Source organism: Arachis duranensis, chromosome 4 (genome assembly GCF_000817695.3).
Source record: "Arachis duranensis cultivar V14167 chromosome 4, aradu.V14167.gnm2.J7QH, whole genome shotgun sequence".
NCBI classification, from domain to species: domain Eukaryota; kingdom Viridiplantae; phylum Streptophyta; class Magnoliopsida; order Fabales; family Fabaceae; genus Arachis; species Arachis duranensis.
This window is the reverse complement of record NC_029775.3, coordinates 50,502,514-50,522,993: the sequence shown is the minus strand read 5'-3', so window position 1 is coordinate 50,522,993 and position 20,480 is coordinate 50,502,514. Positions and strand designations below refer to the sequence as shown.

At 34.5% G+C, this 20,480-nt stretch overlaps 2 protein-coding genes and 1 long non-coding RNA gene across 3 annotated transcripts; 1 reads left to right on the top strand and 2 right to left on the bottom strand.

The window, feature by feature from the left end:
- Positions 1 to 9,093: 9,093 nt before the first annotated feature.
- On the bottom strand, positions 9,094 to 9,551 carry LOC107484190 (uncharacterized). The gene is made up of 3 exons (XR_001591053.3): positions 9,474 to 9,551; positions 9,236 to 9,371; positions 9,094 to 9,105 (listed from the first exon to the last, which is right to left on the bottom strand). It is a non-coding gene; the product is annotated as an uncharacterized LOC107484190 (long non-coding RNA).
- A 3,464-nt stretch (positions 9,552 to 13,015) lies between these two features.
- LOC107484188 (serine carboxypeptidase-like 50) lies at positions 13,016 to 14,534 on the top strand. Its single transcript, XM_016104799.3, has one exon. It carries the CDS (start codon positions 13,049 to 13,051, stop codon positions 14,399 to 14,401), a length of 1,353 nt encoding a protein of 450 aa, XP_015960285.1. The 5' UTR covers positions 13,016 to 13,048; the 3' UTR covers positions 14,402 to 14,534.
- Positions 14,535 to 16,968: 2,434 nt separating this feature from the next.
- On the bottom strand, positions 16,969 to 18,934 carry LOC107484177 (uncharacterized). The gene is made up of 5 exons (XM_021141794.2): positions 18,756 to 18,934; positions 18,237 to 18,363; positions 17,860 to 18,144; positions 17,665 to 17,772; positions 16,969 to 17,028 (listed from the first exon to the last, which is right to left on the bottom strand). Exons 1-5 carry the CDS (start codon positions 18,932 to 18,934, stop codon positions 16,969 to 16,971), a joined length of 759 nt encoding a protein of 252 aa, XP_020997453.2.
- Positions 18,935 to 20,480: the final 1,546 nt, after the last annotated feature.

Here is a 20,480-nt window from a genome sequence, read left to right as displayed (position 1 = left end):
TTTTGTGCTCTGCCCTTGTAGTGGGCAGGGCAGAGTTGCCTTCCTTGTTTGGTTCCTTTATGTTGCCCTCCTAGAGGGCAGTGTGCCCTTGTGGAGGGCAATGTTTGCCTCCCCCTTGCATGCGGCACACTTCCTCTTGCTTTGACCACACTTTCCTTTCCTTGGGCTACACTTCTTAGGCCACGCTTTTCCTTTTCTTTTCTTTTCTTCACCTATAATAAACCAAAACAACCACTCCAAGTATCACTAAATTCAAGAGGCTTATAAATCAATTAAAATTCAATTAAAATTAGCTTAAACCTCATGATTTAACATTAATTTCATGGTGGTTGCTTGATTTAGAGAAGTTATGCATTTTCACTCCAAATCACTTACTTAGGATGCAAGAAAGTGCATAAATGCTAACAAAACAAGTGAAATTAGCTTGAAGAATAGGTATATGATGACTTGTCATCAATACTATGGATCATGATGGCTCGATCCACAGTCACTTCAGATCGGTTGCTAGTAGGAATGATGGAGCGTTGGATGAACTCCAACCATCCTCTAGCTACAGGCTTAAGGTTCGGTCTTCTCAATTGAACCGGATTGCCTCTTGAGTCTCTTTTCCATTGAGCTCCTTTCATGCATATGTCCATGAGGACTTAGTCCAACCTTTGATCAAAGTTGACCCTTCTAATGTAGGGGCGTGTGTTTTCTTTCATCATTGGCAAGGGGAATGCCAACCTTACATTTTTCGGAGTGAAATCTAAGTATTTTCCCCGAACCATTGTAAGCCAATTCTTTGGATTTGGGTTCATACTTTGATTATGGTTCCTAGTGATCCATGCATTGGCATAGAACTCTTGAACCATTAAGATCCCGACTTATTGAATGGGGTTGGTGAGAACTTCCCAGCCTCTTCTTCGGATTTCATGTCGGATCTCTGGATACTCATTCTTCTTGAGCATGAAAGGGACATCAGGGATCACCTTCTTCTTGGCCACAACTTCATAGAAGTGGTCTTGATGGTCCTTGAGATGAATTTCTCCATCTCCCATGACTCAAAGGTGGAAGCTTTTGCCTTCCCTTTCCTCTTTCTAGAGGTTTCTCCGGCCTTAGGTGCCATTAATAGTTATGGAAAAATAGAAAAAGCAATGATTTTACCACATCAAACTTAAAAGGTTTACTCGTTCTCGAGCAAAAAAAGAAAGAAAGAAGGGGAAAAAGAAGAAAATAGAGGAGATGGAGGGAGATAGAGGTTCGACCAAGGGGGTAGGAGAGTGTTTGTGATGTGTGATAATGAAGGAGTGAAGAGGGGTATATATAACGAAAGAGAGGGAGAGTGGCCGAATGGAATTGGGTGGGTTTGGGAGGGAAAAGTGTTTGAATTTTGAAAGTTAGGTAGGTGGGGTTTTTGGGGAAGAGATATGGAGGTGATTGGTGAAGAGAATATAGGAAAGATGATAGGATTTGATAGGTGAGTGGTGTTTTGGGTAGAGTGTTATAGAGATGTGTGAGGGGAAGAGAGAGAGGTGGGGTAGGTAGGGATCCTGTGGGGTCCACAGATCCTAAGGGGCCAAGGATTTCTCATCCCTACTCCATTTAGGCGTGCAAAAATGCCCTTATTGTGCAATCCTGGGATTTAATGCCAGACTGCTGCTTGTTTCTGGCATTAAACGCCAGCTTTTATACCTTTCCTGGCATTTAATGCCAAGCTGTTGCTTGTTTCTGGCGTTAAACGCCAGCTTTGTGCCCTTTTCTGGCGATAAACGCCAATCTGGTGCCCATTTCTAGCGTTAAACACCCAGAATGGTGCCAGGCTGAACGTTTAACGCCCATTCTGCTACTCTTACTGGCATTTAAATGCCAGTAAGTTCCTCCTCCAGGGTGTGTTATTTTTAATGTTGTTTTTTATTTTGCTTTGATTTTTGCAGTTGTTTTCATGACTCCACATGATCATCATCCTAAAGAAAACATAAAATAACATAGATAAATAAAAATTTGGTTGCCTCCCAACAAGCGCTTTTTTAATGTTAATAGTTTGACAATGGGCTCTCATGGAGCCTCACAAATATTCAGAGCATGGTTGGGCCCTCTCAACACCAAACTTAGAGTTTGGATGTGGCCTCCCAACACCAAACTTAGAATTTAGTTGTGGCCTCCCAACACTAAACTTAGAGTTTGAATGTGGGGGCTTTATTTGACTCTGTATTGAGAGAAGCTTTTCATGCTTCCTCTCCATGTGTGCAAAAGGAGAACATTAAGTCTTGAATACAAGGTAGTCCTCATTCAATTGAAGGACCAACTCTCCTCTGTCAACATTAATCACAGCTTTTGCTGTGGCTAGGAAAGGTCTGCCAAGGATGATGGATTCATCCTTATCTTTTCCAGTGTCTAGGATTATGAAATCAGCAGGGATGTAAAGGCCTTCAACCTTCACTAGCACGTCCTCTACTAGTCCATAAGCCTTTTTCATTGATTTGTCTGCCATCTCTAGTGAGATTCTTGCAGCTTGAACCTCAAAGATTCCCAGTTTCGCCATGACAGAGAGTGGCATGAGGTTTATACCTGGCCCCAGGTCACACAAAGCCTTCTCAAAGGTCATGGTGCCTATGGTACAAGGTACTAAGAACCTTCCGGAGTCCTCTTTCTTTTGAGGTAATGTCTGCCTAATCAAGTTATTCAGTTCATTGGTGAGCAAGGGGGGTTCATCCTCCCAAGTCTCATTACCAAATAACTTGGCATTCAGCTTCATGATTGCTCCAAGGTACTTAGCAACTTGCTCTTGAATAATATCTTCATCCTCTTCAGAGGAGGAATACTCATTAGAGCTCATGAATGGCAGAAGTAGGTTCAATGAAATCTCTATGGTCTCTAGATGAACCTCAAATTCCTTAGGTTCCTCAATTGGGAACTCCTTTTTGTACAGAGGACGTCCCATGAGGTCTTCCTCACTGGGATTAACGTCATCTTCCTCCTCTCTAGGTTCGGCCACACCAAGTAAGGTTATGGCCTTGCACTCTCTTTTTGGATTCTCTTCTGTATTGCTTGGGAGAGTACTAAGAGGAGTTTCAGTGACTCTTTTACTCAGCTAGCCCACTTGTGTCTCCAAATTTCTAATGGAGGACCTTGTTTTATTCATGAAACTGAGAGTGGCCTTAGATAGATCAGAGACTATGTTTGCTAAGCTAGAGGGCCTCTGCTCAGAATTCTCTGTCTGTTGCTGAGAGGATAATAGAAAAGGCTTGTTATTGCTAAACTTGTTTCTTCCACCATTATTAAAGCCTTGTTGAGGCTTTTGTTGATCCTTCCATGAAAATTTTGAATGATTTCTCCATGAGGGATTATAGGTGTTTCCATAGGCTTCAAAACATGTAATTCACCTCTGCCATTGCAGGTTTCTCAGGATCATAAGCTTCTTCTTCAGAAGATGCTTCTTTAGTACTGTTGGATGCATTTTGTAATCCATTCAAACTCTGAGAAATCATGTTGACTTGTTGAGTCAACATTTTGTTCTGAGCCAATATGGCATTCAGAGCATCAATTTCAAGAACTCCCTTCCTCTGAGACGTCCCATTATTCATAGGATTCCTTTCAGAGGTGTACATGAACTAGTTATTTGCAACGCATTTTCTTCAGGTAAATAGATCCACCTGCAGAATGGTCCAATGACATTTTAGACAATTCAGATAGACCATCATAGAATATATCCAGGATGGTCCATTCTGAGAGCATGTCAGAAGGACACTTTTTGGTCAGTTGCTTGTATCTTTTCCTAGTTTCATAGAGTAATTTACCATCTTTTTTCCTGAAGTTTTGAACATCCACTCTAAGCTTGCTCAGCTTTTGAGGAGAGAACTTGGCTAAGAAAGCCGTGACCAGCTTATCCCAAGAGTTCAGGCTATCTCTAGGTTGAGAGTCCAACCATGTTCTAACTCCATTGGTCTTAACAGTATCACAGATCCGCAAGAATTTAGTTAAGAATTGAAAAGGATCTTCTGATTGAAGTCCATGAAACTTACAATTCTGTTGCATCAGAAAAACTAATTGAGGCTTGAGCTCAAAATTATTTGCTCCAATGGCAGGGATTGAGATGCTTCTTCCATGGAAGTTGGAATTTGGTGTAGTGAAGTCACCAAGCATCTTCCTTGCATTGTTGTTAGGTTCGGCTGCCATATCCTTTTTCATGTTCGAAAATTTCAGTTAGGTCCTCTTCAGAGTAATGTGCTTTAGTTGCTCTTAGCTTCCTCTTCAAGGTCCTTTCAGGTTCAGGATCAGCTTCAACAAGAATTTCTTTTTCCTTGTTCCTACTCATATGAAAAAGAAGAGAACAGAAAAGAAGAGAAATCCACTATGTCACAGTATAGAGATTCCTTTATGTGAGTAGAAGAATAAGAATGAAGGAAGAAGAAGAAAAATTTGAACACAGATAATGGAGGGGTTCGAATTTTGAGAAGAGAAGTGTTAGGAAATAAATAAAATAAATAGAAAGAGAGAGAGAGAGAGAGAGAGAGAGAGGGAAATTCAAAAATTAGAAGAAAAGAAAAGAAAAATATTTTTGTTTTTATTTTAATTATTAGTTAGAATTCGAAAATTAAGAAAGGAATAAAATAAAATTAGAGTTTAAAACAATTAGTTAATTTAAAAGATTTTTGAAAAAGGGTGAGGAGTTTTTGAAAATTAAAGAGAGAAAGGTAGTTAGGTGGTTTTGAAAAAGATAAGAAATAGTAAAACAAACAAAAAGTCAATTAGTTAAATGAAAAAAAGATTTAAAATATCAATTTTGAAAAGATAAGAAGTTAGAAAAGATTTTCAAAAAGATATGATTTGAAAAAGATTTGATTAAGAAGATATGATTAAAAAGATATGATTGAAATTTATTTTGAAAAAGATTTAAAAAAGAAATTTAGAAAGATTTGATTTTGAAAATTAAAGTTAATGACTTGACTAACAAGAAACTAAAAGATATGATTCTAGAATTTAAAGGTTGAACCTTTCTTAACAAGAAAGTAACAAACTTGAAATTTTTGAATCAATCACATTAATTGTTAGTAAAGTTTTTGAAAATTATGAAATAAAGATAAGAAAAAGATTTTGAAAATTAATTTTTTTGAAATTGAAATCTTGCCTTGACTAACAAGAAACAACTTATTTTAAAATTTTTTGACTAAGTCAACCGAAAGATTCGAAATTTATGAGTGAAATAAGAAAAAGATATTTTTTTGATTTTTTTGAATTTAATAAGGAAAGAGAAAAACCACAAAATGACTCAACACATAAAAATTTTGGATTAAAACAAATTATGCATGTAAGAACACTATGAATGTCAAGATGAACACCAAGAACACTTTGAAGATCATGATGAACATCAAGAACTTATTTTTGAAAAATTTTTAAGAAAAGAAAAGCATGCAAGACACCAAACTTAGAAATTTTTTTATGTTTAGACACTAACAAACTAAAAATGCATATGAAAAACAACAAAAGATACAAAACAATAAAATGTAAAGATCAAACAAGAAGACTTACCAAGAACAACTTGAAGATCATGAAGAACACAATGCATGAGTTTTCGAAAAAATTTTTAGAAAAATTAAAACATGCAATTGACACCAAACTTAAAAATTGACACTAGACTCAAACAAGAAACACAAATTATTTTTGTTTTTTATGATTTTATTATTTTTTTTTGGTTTTTTCGAAAATATCTTTTTGGAAAAATGAAAACAAAGAAAAAAAGTTTTTTGATAGATTTTTTAAAACTTTTTGAAAAGAAAATAAAGGTTGAAGCAAGAAAATTACCTAATCTAAGCAACAAGATGAACCGTCAGTTGTCCAAACTTGACCAATCCCCGGCAACGGCGCCAAAAACTTGGTGCACGAAATTGTGATCTTAATGTTGCCAAGAACTTGGTACGCACAATTGTAATCTGAACTATTTTTTACAACTTCGCACAACTAACCAGCAAGTGCACTGGGTCGTCCAAGTAATAAACCTTACGTGAGTAAGGGTTGATCCCACGAAGATTGTCGGCTTGAAGCAAGCTATGGTCATCTTGTAAATCTCAGTAAGGCGGATTCAAATGGTTATGAAGTTTTGATAATTAAAAGATAAATAAAATATAAAATAAGATAGAGATACTTATGTAATTCATTGGTGGAAATTTCATATATGCGTATGGAGATGCGTTATTCTTTCTGAATCTCTGCTTTCCTACTGCCTTTATCCAATCCTTCATACTCCTTTCTATGGCAAGCTATATGTTGGGGGATCACCGTTGTCAATGGCTATTGTCCGTCCTCTCAGTGAAAATGGTCCAAATACACTGTCATCGCACGACTAATCATCTGTCGGTTCTCACTCATGTTGGAATAGGATCCATTGATCCTTTTGCGTCTGTCACTACGCCCAACACTTGCGAGTTTGACGCTCGTCACAATCATCCCATCCCATATCCTACTCAGAATACCACAGACAAGGTTTAGACTTTCTGGATCTCAAGAATGCTGCCAATTGAAGCTTTCACGTGTAGAGACTTCTCTTGGAGTTAAACGCCAGTTTGTAGCCTGTTTTAGGCGTTTAACTCTAGCTTGTAACCTGTTTCTGGTGTTTAACACCAGAATAAGGCAGGAAATTGGCGTTTGAACGCCAAATTGCGTCATTAAAACTAGAGCAAAGTATAAACTATTATATATTGCTGGAAAGCCCTGGATGTCTACTTTCCAACGCAATTGAGAGCGCACCATTTGGACTTCTGTAACTCCAAAAAATCCATTTCGAGTGTAGGGAGGTCAGAATCCAACAGCATCAGGAGTCTTTTTTTAGCCTCTGAATCAGATTTTTGCTCAAGTCCCTCAATTTCAGCCAGAAATTACCTGAAATCACAGAAAAACACACAAACTCATAGTAAAGTCTAAAAATGTGAATTTTGCTTAAAAACTAATAAAAATATACTAAAAAGTGAATAAAACATACTAAAAACTATATAAAAATAATGCCACAAAGCGTATAAATTATCCGCTCATCAAGTGGCATCCGTCAGTTTTAGATTGGTTTTCTCATCATGAAGGGCTTCACGTTCCTTCTCAAACTCCTTTTTTGTGTCCTCTAATTCTCTTTGAAGACGGTCTAGTTCCTGAGATTTACTAAAAAGGTGATCCTCTCTCTCATTGAGCAACGTTTGTGATTGAAGTAGCCTTTCCTGTTCTTGCTGTAAAACCTTCTGCCTTTCAGAAAGGGATTGCCTCTCAAGTATGATCTCCTTGTCGTTTTCATCACAACTGAAACACGCACACCCACACTCATACACACACACACACAACAGAGATCATCATACATTTTAAACAATCAAATTTTAAGAACATATGAAACTTAACATTGACTGTGAGTTGCACCATTCATGATCTGATTATTGTCAGCATTTTAATTCCAAAAATTGAGTAAATTTTTTAAGTAAAAGAAGATTTCAACTCAAAGCAATAACAAATTTCATTACTCAATTTCTCGCTTCAAGGCTTTTCACAGTCTCCTGTATAACTACAGGATTTGTGTATTAAAAAAGAAAGGTTAGGTATCCTCCTAAACAAGCCATTCTAGACAACACAGGTAGATATTGCATAATCTATTTGTACATACTCCTAATGACAAGGGAATTAGCAAATCAATATCATAATTAAAATGACTCTGGGATAAAAGGAAAAATGCAAATTATATAGAAAATAACATACTCTGACTTGAAAGTAATGATTGGCGCCTTAGGTTATCTTCCCGTGCTTCAACATCACGAAGCTTGCTTTCTACAACACCAGTAAATTGGTTAGTCTCTGCTTGCAAAGACTCAGCCGAACGCATCATCGCCTCAGCCTCCGTAAATTTTTTTTGAGCTTCATCTATCAACTAGTGTGCTTCCACAATTTTACTCTCAACTGCAACCTTGGTTTCAGCACATTTAGACGCATCTCATGTAACACCTTCTCAAGCTAGCAAAATAAATAAAACATAACCATCTAGACATCAGAATAACATTTGGGCAGAACAAACTTTTTCTTATGTTAGAAGAGAGAGAGTATTGAACAAGCATACACTTGCTATGCATGCTTCTTTGACACCTACTGTCTTCTTCAAACTTTCTTCGCGTTGTCTTGCTTTAGTTAAAGCATATTTAGTCATGGCTGAATCATGTTTATGCATTAACTCAGAAGACTCGGCCAAGGTTTTAACTTGCTCATACTTGGAAACCAATTCCCTTCTCTCCATTATGAGAAGGCCCATGTGATGCTGGTGATCATATAGCTACATCAAAGTTGCAGGTTAGATAAAAAGTAAAAGTAAGAAATGAATAATGAGTTTTCTAGGCAATTGTATAAGGCCTCAAACCATACATTTCTCCCTGAAATGAAATACACCATACTCCATTCAGAGTTTTCACTTGAAAATACAATTCAATAGATAATTAAGTGAGGGGCAGAAGTTGATTTGGTGTAAGCAGTAACAAAACTATTCAACTCAGAGCTCTGTGATCTAACTTCCTAGAACTCTTAGGCTGAGAAGCTAAATATTCAAATTTGAACCGCTGATGAAGTCGTGTCAGTGAGGGAGCGAGTGTGTAAGAGAGAAGTGAATTTTTGAGAGCACCATACAAAAGTTCCATATTGCAAAAGACAGAAAATTTGAGGCTTTGATAACATTAACTGCTAAGACTAAGAAATTTGGACATCATTTATCCTGTTCATTCATCTCAAGCAAGAAGTAATAAATAATACGAATAAGCTCTACAATCGGAATCTACAAATAAACAAGCTTTACAATTAGCATACATTGAACATTAGACATGCACACAAATAAGCATTATTGTTCATGCTATATAACGAAGAGTAAACTGTAGTTCAACACTTACGGGCAAGGCTTTTATATATTCCAATATAAGCTTAAAACTTCTCAAATCCTGTTTCATTTCAGCATTTACTTCGACAAGCTTCTGAAACAATAATGAATATAAAATGAGCAATGGTTGAAAATATTGCCTACTTTGAAACAACAATTAACATGGGAAAAAGATAGACCCGGAATAAAATAGAATTAAAAAAGAAAGGAGGGAAAGGTAGAAGCAATGGTACTCTAACCTAGCACATAAATAAATATAGCAAACAAAAGTTATAACTTTACCTATTATGACTTAGAATTCAAAGCAGGTTAATAAAAAAAATGTAGAATCAATGGACCATAACTTCATTAGAAGGCAATGATTATTACCCTACAAAATCCCACTTTTGTACTAATTCTTGCAAAATATAACTTGCTCTGACTTGGATCCGCCAATGGACCAGCCTCGAGAATTAATACATAGGATCTTCCATTTCCACCAACAGAAAGAACCAGACCCTCATATCTAACATCATGACAGATTTTGACTCATTATACATAAATCAAGATATAAGTTTATATCATCAGAAATACAAAACAAAGTAATTATTTATTCGATATGCAGTACCTGTCAAGAGTGGAACTTAGAGGTAGAGAAAGCTTTTTGGACAGTTCCACAAACCCTCCTCTAGTGAAGACATACCCTAAAAGTAACAACAAAAGAATATATATGGTCAAAACTCGAAGGAGAATTTTTGGAATCCCTATTTACACTAAAAATAGTAGCGTATGAATCTTCTCTTGTAAGCAATGCAGCCAACCAGAGATTTTCTCATACTTTCTCTTGGACCTTCAAATTGTATTACCTCACCACCTTCCCCTGGATTTGATTTTCCACCTAATCTGTTCATTGCAATTGCAATTGCTTCATGAGTTTCTCTTGAAATAGCTCCAAGAGACATTCCACCAGTGCAGAACCGATGCACAATAGCTAAAGCAGGTTCAACCTTCCCTATAGGTATTGGAGCATGATCACTTTTGAACTCAAGAAGATCATGAAGAACCTGCAATAAAAAATAGAGATCTCAAATAACATTTTGGGTAATAAAATGCAAAAATTACCTGAATTTCCACACGAAGGGCTGTGATTTCCTCATCTCTCCCATCCTGTGTTTGTTTGCCAGCCTTGAGAGCAGCCTATGACAATAAATAAATAAAAAAAATTGAGTATTCCACAAAATTCTGTCTCTCAATATAATTGAGTATTCCACGAAGGGGGCTGTGATTTCCTCAGTTCATATTTCTGCCAAATATAATATGATTAATATCCATTCTTCTGGCATACCTCTCTTTGTCGCAAAGCAGCTTCCTTCCTACATAAATAGCACACAAGCTAGCTTACCTGCTCAAAAGTTTGGTTTCTAGGGATATGCCTTCTCTAAGAGAAGCAACCTGCCAAAATTAAAATGAACAAGGACACGAAAAATCAGCAAAGGCAGCACAACGTGAAAAGTAGTTCCTATTGGTAAGTATTAAGCAAATGAAAAATCAAACTCAGATATACATTAATATAAACAATGGTATTATACATTAATATTGTTAGTTTTCAAAGCTCAATTAATATCGTTTTTTTTGGTTTGGAAAAAGGAGAAGAGGGGGGACCCTCACCTGTTTATCAAGCTCCCTAGCTCTGCCCCCACTTCTTGGCGTTTTTCCTCTACAACTTTTAACTGTCAATATAATCAAGCAGATATGTTAAATATCACATAATTTGAGTTTAAAACCAACTTTGTTAGGCTAGAAGAGCACCACCTTTTCTAATATAACCTCATTCTCCTCTTGTAGCATATCCAGCTGAAAGATAAAGAAATAAAAAAGTGTTAGTTGAATATCACCAGCGACGGGAATTTGCCTCCCCTAACTTACCAGTTACCAGAATTCCAGAAGAATGAAAATAGCAAAGTACCTTTGAAAACAAATCTTCTACTTACCAGTTACCAGAATTCCAGAAGAATGAAAATAGCAAAGTACCTTTGAAAACAAATCTTCTACTTACCAGTTACCAGAATTCCAGAAGAATGAAAATATCACCAGGGATGTTCCCAACATAGACTATTCTGCTCCCACGCCTACTCATTTTCAATCTGCGGCAATAAAATAATCAAAAAATAAGGAACAACAATAAAACTGAAAGGTGAATAGAAGACCTAAAATTAAGCTAATTCAGCCAGCAATTTCAATTCTCAGCAAAATAAAAACAGAACATCGAAAGGGAGAGAATGAAAAGGAAAATAAAATTGTACAATTGAATTTGAGAGAGAGTATAGAGACTGTTGGGGGGGAGGAGAAGGGTTGAAGTAACTGAAACTCGTGCGATGAGAAGACGCGACACAAGCAGCAGCGGCAGAAGAAGAAGCTCATGGAAGGAGAGAGGAAGAGGCTCGTTTTAGTTGAGTGGAGTGTGAATGGAGCTCGAAAGAGTGGGGTAGAATTAGGTATAATCTAATATTTTCCGACGGAAATTTTAAATTACAAACGGATTTTTCATCTGTAATAATTTAATAAAATGCAGTAATTTGTCTATTTAATTACAGATGAAAAAATCTATCTGTAACAATTTTTTACAAAAAAATTTAATTTTTCGACAGAATTATAGACGGATTTTCTTTTCCGTTTGTAATTTATGCTAATTCATTTTTTTTTTATTTTTCAATAAAAAATTCCTCTAAAATTTTGTATGTATTTCCGTAAAATAAAATTTATCGAAAATATTCGTTTGTAATAACTAGTTTTTTAACAGTGAAATAAACGTGTCTAAATGCCTTCTCTCATACCCACAAATCTTACCTAACCCGTATATAATAATGGGCCACGGCGATTGGTACAATTTTGTCGAAAGTGCGAAATGAAGGTGTGAGGACCAGCTGAGAGTGAATTTGGAAGCCGAATCTTACTAGTATATTCATATAGAGGAGATTTTTGTTTATATAGCTAGTTAAAAGTTGGTGGAACAAGAGATTAATATATTTTTTCTTTGTTTAATACAATACTTTCATCGAACACAAAACCACTACTTGTCTTGTTACTCTAACAATTAATCTATAAACTTAACTCTATATATAGCATATTTGTATATCTAATTTATAATTATTAATTAAATTTGTACTCCTATTTTTTAAAAATATTATTTATATATTAAAATTAATTATCAAAATCAATCACTATATATTTATATATAATACATCTAATTTAACTGGTTTTTAATATATATTTTATACTAATAATATATTTAGTTTTACCAACAAACTAAAATTTAAATGACACTATCTCTGTATATTTATTTTTTTTTTAGTGACTCTCTGCATACTCATTTAAAAGATTACGAGTTCGAATTTTTCTATTTTTGGTAAATATATATATAGTTTGATAACTAATTTGAATATATATTTAGTTAGTTGTATTTTTTTTTATCCATCTCATTTTATTCTAAATTTGATTTAGTTTAATGCATAAAAATAATCGCAAATTTAGAAGTAGACATAATATTATTGTTTTATAAATACATGAAAAGATTTTTCTTCAACTAAATACTTCTGGACCGTAGTATAGTATATGAACTCCAAAGTCACCAGAAAATTTTAAAAAAATACTCCAAAGTATCATTTAAATTATTTTAGTGGTCGCAATTAAACCGGACCCGCAATGCAGCAGCAGCAGCACGTACGACGTAACATCATCCACAAACCCCAAAGGAATCAAATTAAGAGGATAAATAATCGAAAATGTATCTGAATTATTTTGTAGTTGATAAAAATATTTTTAAATTTTATTATTAATAAAAAATTTTTAATTAAAAATATAATAAAAATATATATTCATAAATGAAGACATTTAATATTAATAAAAAATTAATCTGATAAATAAAATTTTTTATATAACAAGTAAAATTTTTATATTAGCAAATGAATCACGTTATTTTTTTATATTAAAGAGTAAAATTTTGACCAAAGTTAGTTAGTTTTAACATATTTTTAAATTATTTAAAAATATTTTTTAATTTTATTTTAATTATTATTTTTAATGACTAATTTTAATATATGCTTAAAACACAATTCAGTTTTATTATAGTCTCTTAGTTCTTATTGATCTATATATGTAAACTACCTACTCTGCAATAGAGCCATAATAAGCCATAAAGCATATATGGAGTCCTCCTTCTTCTTCCTCATCTCCATTGTTATTTCCTTAGGCTTCTTCTTCAACATTCAAACTAATGTCTTAGCTTCTTCAAACTCAAACAATCCATTCCCCAAAGAAGCTCACCCCACCAAATCTGGTTACCTTCCAGTAACTACCACTTCTTCTTCTGCAATCTTCTATGCATTCTACGAAGCTCAGAACTCAACCTTACCTCTCTCCGAAACCCCACTTCTCATTTGGCTCCAGGGTGGCCCTGGCTGCTCCTCCATGTTAGGCAACCTCTATGAGGTTGGACCATGGACTTTCTCCGACAAGTCCCTCACTTTCCGACCCAACTCCGGTGCATGGAACAGACTCTTTGGCCTTCTTTTTCTCGATAACCCCATTGGTACTGGTTTTAGTGTGGCGTCATCATTAACCGAGATCCCGACGGATCAAAATGGTGTTGCAAAACACCTCTTTTCTGCTATAACAACGTTTCTTCAGCTTCATCCGGTTTTCAAACATCGCCCCATTTACATTACGGGAGAAAGCTATGCTGGCAAGTATATTGCTTCAATAGGGTACCATATATTGAAGGAGAATGCAAGGTTGACTGACTCTGATAAATTAAATTTGGCTGGTGTTGCTATTGGTGATGGAGCAACAGATCCAACGACTCAAATTCTGACTCATGCTAACACTGCTTATCATGTTGGTTTGATCAATGAGAGGCAGAAGAACGAGTTGGAGAAGATTCAGATTGAAGCAGTTAATTTGGTACAGATACGGAATTGGAGTGAAGCAACGGATGCACAAACCAAAACCTTCACGAAGCTTCAAGAAATGGCAGGGTTGGCTACTTTGTATGATTACTCAAGGAAAGATCATCCGTACCGCTATGAAGATTGGATTACTAAGTTCTTGAACTTGGCTGAGGTGAAGAAGACACTGGGAGTGAACGAATCGCTAATGTGGGAGTTACATGACGGTGATGTTAAAGCTTCATTGTATGCTGATTTGATGAAGAGTGTGAAGTTCATGGTGGAGGAGTTGTTGAGAAGCAACACTATTAGGGTGTTGTTGTATCAAGGTCAACTTGATTTGCTTGATGGTCCTGTGCAAGTTGCGGCATGGGTGAAGACTATGAACTGGGAAGGGATTGTGGAGTATGTGAATGCAGACAGGAAGATATGGAAGGTGAATGGAGAGCTTGCTGGCTATGTCCAACAATGGAAGTCACTCACCAATGTTGTTGTCTTGGGTGGTGGCCATTTTGTCCCTGCTGACCAGCCCCTCAATGCTCAAGCAATGATTGAAGAATGGGTCTTGCAAAAGGGTATATTTGCAAATTCACCTTCTTTTGCTTACTTGTGAAAGTGAAAGTGACTAATAAATGAGTACTATACTGTAGTATTCATTGGGTAAATTAATGTGACTATGACTTGTGATTTCTTCCTTTCAATAAAATGGCAAAGAAACAATTTGGATTGGTGGAGTGTTTAATTCATTTATTTGTTTAAGTAAGTATGAAGTAAGTATTGAGGTTTGAATTTTGACCAACGATATATCTTTAAATAAATTTTAAATCTGTAACAATTTAATCCTTAATTTATCGAATTGAAAGATATTGTAGATAATAAAAAAATGGCAAAGGATTAGTTTATCATTTTATTATGTATATGTTTTCCAAATTGAAGTTTATCGAATCCTAATATCCTATTTAATACGGGTGATTGTGTATTCTATCTTATATTTGTAACTTTTTTTTTTGTATTGACCATTATAATTTGGGTGAATACTCAATTGGACTCTCAATATTTAATTTTGTTAGATTGATTTATTTTTTTATGAATAATTTTTGTTTAAATATATTTTTTAAAAATTATTAATATTTTTTAATTTTATACAATAAATTCAATTAATATATTTAAAAATATAATAAATAAATAAAATTAAAAGCTAAATAATCTTGATAATTATCCTTAAAAAATAATAAGATTCTCAACAAAAAAATTTATTAATTCTAGTTATTTTTTAATGAACAAATCAACAGTTTAATATGTTTTATAGGTTTATTCTATTTATACAAAAAAAATATTGACAGAAAAGTTAATCAGTCTCATAAAAATAAATATCAAGAACTAAAAGATATTTTTTTATTAAAAACTTTGTTATCTTTTGAGACAATTGTCAAAAACCATTTAAGATTTTTTCTCCTGTAATATTTTTGCATTGTCAAATAAACTTCGATAGTATTTAATACAAATATATAGTCAACAATTATTTTTTATTTTAAATATTAAAAAAATAAGTACGTCTTTATCGTGATAAAATTATTAAAATTAACAAAATTATGCGTTAAACAAAATGAATATGTCCTTGTAGGTACGATCTTAAACGAGGACACCTCTATTAATTTTCTCACGCTCGCACTTCCAACCATTCATTTTTAATAAGCTTTGTTGGGGTTCTCCATCTTGAGAGAGAGAGAGGGCCCCAGTGTTCTTCCAAGACAGTCACAAAGGCTCACTCACACAACTAGAAAATGGATTAATACAGACAGATTTACAGACGGATTTGGTCTTTATTACAGACGGATTTTTGGTTACCGACGAAATTACCGACGGATTTTGTCCCTCTGTAAAAGCCCCGTCGGAAATTATTTACCGACGGATTTGTTTTCCGTCGAAAAATTACAGACGGATTTTTACCAGTTACCGACGGATTTTTCCTCTGTAAATTCTCCTTCCATTTCCCCAAGGCGACGAACTTACAGACGGATTTTTCCGTCTGTAATTACAGACGGACTTTCAGACGGATTTTCCGTCTGTAATTACAGACGGATTTTCCGACGGATTTTCCGTCTGATTATATATAATCCAAATATTTATTTCCTGTTATTTTTAAAACTTAAACCTAAAATGACCTAGTTAAGTTATAAGCAAGTTGTCACCATAGTTAACTCCATTTTCAATACCTTTACACATATTTAATAGAGATTACTTTTGATGCATAGATAATGTAAAATATTTTACACAGTCATATAATTATAATTATTTTTTTAAATAACTATTCATATAAATAACGTAAAAAATAGTTATTTTTATTAATATAACGTTATGTAATTAAATGTACATATAAAATCATTTAAATATGAAATATTTAATAAATTAAACAATTTCGTTACGTTGCTAATAGCATTTTTGCCAACATCTACCAATTCTTATTTATAATTGTGTTTAATAAAAGTGTCTTTGTAGATGTGTCTAATAAAAATGTCTTTTTTATAGTTGTGTTTAATAAAAATATCTTTATAAATATATTTTTTAGATGTGTCTCTTTATATATGTGTTTAAAATATAATATTTAATCATTATTGACAATAAATTGACAGATAATATGTTGGTATCCTATACTTTTCCTAAATTAAATTTTATTTAATAAATAAGAAAGTGTTACGACGAGTCGCTTGATTAGTTGGTTAATTAGCACATTAGACTTTATTAGGAATATAAATACGAGCAATAATGAGTCATTGTATTAAGTATAGAAAAATTAATGAATTGGTGAATTTTTTAGAATTCTCTGGAGATTAGTAATTCGTCTCGAATAATTAATTTGGGTTGGTTGAATTTGAGTGGTCAGCTCACTCGTTTTCTGAAATAAATGTCGAGGGTTCGAATTTTGCTTTATGCAATCAATTAACTAGCAACAAATTCTTAAATAAAACTTCGATTAATGGTAAATTAGTCTTTGACATGTCGAGTTGGAGGACACCGTGAACAACCAAAAAGCGAATTAACAGAGGGTTATAATATTATCAGTAGAAAGCAAGAAAAAACTCGTTTGTTTTTTCCTCGGACACTAGAGATGATCTTAGATTTTCAAGTTGATTTAAAGGTGGAAGTATAGCAGAGATGCAGAGACAAATCTAGAGGCATCTAAGTCCTGAGGCCAACGTGTTGATTTGTGAATATCTCAAACTCTAAAGGAAAGTAGCTCTAAAGACCAAATTATTATCACAATTTCTTACACAGTTAATGTTTCTTGCTACCACCAGCAATTGGCATCCAATGTTAGTTTATGGTCCATCAAATTTTAACTGGCCACCACATCTCTCAAGCAGAGACAAAAATCTTCAACACTAGAAACATTATTATAATTTGTCTATCTAATATATACATATACTCATCAAGAAGATGTGGGAATAATCAATTAATTCAATAAGACACAAGTATATAAATGCCTACAAGACAATTATCATCAGCATCGCTATTATGTTTTATCTTAAATTCAGATCAGATTGCATTGTGGTCTAAACTACAAACATTTCTAACCATATATATATGCATATCACAGTGCATATATTACTTGCTCACATTGAATGATGACAACAAAAACCAAAAACCGCATAGCAGCAATTATTATTACCCAATATACTACAAATTAATTAACTAGTACACTGTTAGTACTTATCATATACACATGACTAATAATTCATACTTATTATTAAAAAAACAGAAAGAGCAAAATGGAACAAGAAAGGAAAGAAGATAAAGGCACTATAAAAAGAAAGGAAAACATGACCAGGTAAGTATAAATAAGGTAATTAATTTAACATTTATGCTATGTCTCACATGAGTGTCTTGAGAGCGCTTGTCCACCCATTTAGACTTGTCACTTTTAAGTGTGTGGGTTTCTTTGAAGACCTCCTCGTGGGTTGGTGTACGACCCAACTGCTTCTTCTATTCCACATAAAATACAAAATAAGAAAAATTTTACATAAATAGATGTCTATTAAATAAGATCTAAAGCCACTTAAATTATGTTACCATCCTCTCTATAGTTGAGCTCAATGGAATAGAACCACCGCAATGAACAGAACCACCTAAGAGTGACGCTCGATTCTCTCTTGCTTTTTTCCTTATATTTTTCCATTTCTCATCTGTTTCCCAATACCTTTCCAACACCTTTTTGTAAGCAGGAATTAGCCATTCGTGGGTTGTATCCACACCCTCACGGATATCTGACATCATTTGGCTAAATCGCTTACTTGTCCTATACTTGAAAGCCCTCCAGAAAAACTCATCATCATCATCATCAATAAGAAAGTGGCTCTGCACATACTCATCAAGTTGCTACTTATAAGATTCAAATCACATGAACAATATTCAATCCAAAATAATTTTATTCAACCCAACACTTTTACCTTCCATTCCTTAAACCAAAGCTTCTTTGTCGGAAGAGGGACATCTCCAAACTTTTTGTACGGTTTATCATATCGTTTCTTGATGATCTCTGTAATCTTCTGAGAACCAGGAGGGAAAGGTAACCAACTGATAATTTCATAAAGAATTGACAAGTTAGAAAAATAAAAAAATAGTTTTAAGTCATTAGCACTTTAATTTGAAATTAAAATATAGTAGTAAACACATTTAGATGCAGTCATATTGTACTATTGGCCATTTAGATGATAAGACTATGGTTAGAATAAGATGAATTGTAGGTGGTTTAATTACAGGACTAAAGACCTCGGTAAAATCTATTCCCTCAATTTGATGGTTTCCTAAAGCTACTAACCTGGCCTTATATCAGAGGACAGAACCATTTAGACTTTGCTTAATAGCAAACACCCATTTTGAGCCAATTACAAGAGAGTTAGATGGTGTAGGAACCAATTACCATGTGTGATTCTTATCCAAGGAACCAATTACAAGAGAAATTTTACCTTGTTTTTCCATCGGGAACCAATCTTTCTTTTGTGACACTATTAGGAACCGATGCAGTCTCTGATGGAGGAGATGTACTAGAGCTTCCAGGTGTCTCTGAATCAACTAATAGATTGGATTGCGAAGCGGAGGAGGAATCGAAATTGGAGGAGGGGGTGGAGGAGGGGGACCCATACATCCTGGAGTAGGCCAACTTGGTGGAGGAAGACCCGTGTAGCCTGGATTAGGTACCATCAAATACGGTTGCTGGCTAAGTGATCCTGACTAAAAATCTGGCACAACCGAAGTCCCAGAAGAGGTGGAGGTGGTTGAAATAGCGGCTGCGGCAGTGGTGCGAGAACTTCTATGACCCTTGACACCTTTACCCTTGACCCGAGGAGCCATGACCTACATATATATTAAAGGACTATTATGCACAAAACTATCTGCAGAATATAAGTAAAAATATTAAGCATAGAGAGGGTGCAGAGCATAGATACACTTGTTTAGAGAGGGTGCAGAGCATAGTTAAAACCCTATCATAAAAAATGCTGTGTACACAAAAAAATCAGCCACTATACATACTGATTCACACATTTTCCCAACTAAATAATCAACCACCAGAATTATCAACATGCCATAGTAGAATAACCAAATCAGCACAAGTAGAATAATTAAACTTGATTATAGTAGTACAATGAAAGTTTTGAGGTGTTTGTGATACTCTTTTGCAGCCAGGTAAGATCACACATTCTGGTCACTGTAGAAGAATGAGTAGTACTATTGGGAAATGGTTGCATCAGAAGCAGAATGGAAATACTAATACCAGTATGAAAAAGAAAGATCAGGCACGTATTGAGAATACACGCGTGCATTCTGCTCTTTCCATTGAGAATACATTGTAAGTGTGCCTTAAGAAGCTATCTCTTATAGATAACTTGTTGAAGTACAAGAGCAACCAACATCTCACCAACAAAAAATAAAAAGTTTACACAATTTATTTCTGGTTTCATTCTCTTAATTGACTATTCTCCTCCAAATTAGCATAAATGAACCTTTAGAAAAGTGTGATCAAACTCAATCATTACAAGATGAAAAAAGAAAACTAACCAGTGAATAGTCTAAATGATGTTGGCAAATTTCTATTAGGAGTGACCCAAAATACTTCAGATTTGTTTGACTGGTAAAGCCCTGGATCAACAATCAAAGGCATCGCTCGTTTTTTCCTGCACAATGTGGTCCAATTCGGGATCATGTATAAAAGCAGGTTCAATCAAGATAATCAAACTTAAGAGTTCACCTAACTAGTGGAACTCTGGTAAACTAGAATCGTAAAACTCAATGCTTGAACTCATAGGAGTATACATGTAAATCCATAAACTAGATAGGAGACCCAATTAACTAGGGACTTCGATAACCTTGGGTTGTAATGTTGTTTATGTCAGGGGGAAGGAGGGAGAAGGAAAACTTACTCCTTCCATCGTAACCGACTTGTGTGCTCAATGAAGTTAAGATTTCTATCTACCTCCAAGAAAGTATATAGAAGATCTGCAGAATCATACACCTGTATATTAGTCTAATAATCATTGAGCAAAAGAAGCTTAAAAAGGGCAACAGAAACATTTCTTCTATAAGCCGTACAACTAACCATCTTGAGTCACAAGAGGGTAATCTAAAGCACTGAAATTAATAAACCAGTCCCAATCTTTGCTTCTCTTTAGATTAATGAAACATCAACCTAAATA

Bases quoted from the DNA above. Each gene is read 5' to 3' on its own strand.
- LOC107484188 (XM_016104799.3), top strand. From the start codon at position 13,049: ATGGAGTCCTCCTTCTTCTTCCTCATCTCCATTGTTATTTCCTTAGGC.
- LOC107484177 (XM_021141794.2), bottom strand. From the start codon at position 18,934: ATGTATGGGTCCCCCTCCTCCACCCCCTCCTCCAATTTCGATTCCTCC. The intron at 18,145-18,236 runs GTAAAAGTGTTG...GAGTATGTGCAG, and splicing joins TTTGGTTTAAGGAATGGAAG to AGCCACTTTCTTATTGATGA. The intron at 17,029-17,664 runs GTGAGACATAGC...TTTGGTCTTTAG, and splicing joins AGCGCTCTCAAGACACTCAT to AGCTACTTTCCTTTAGAGTT.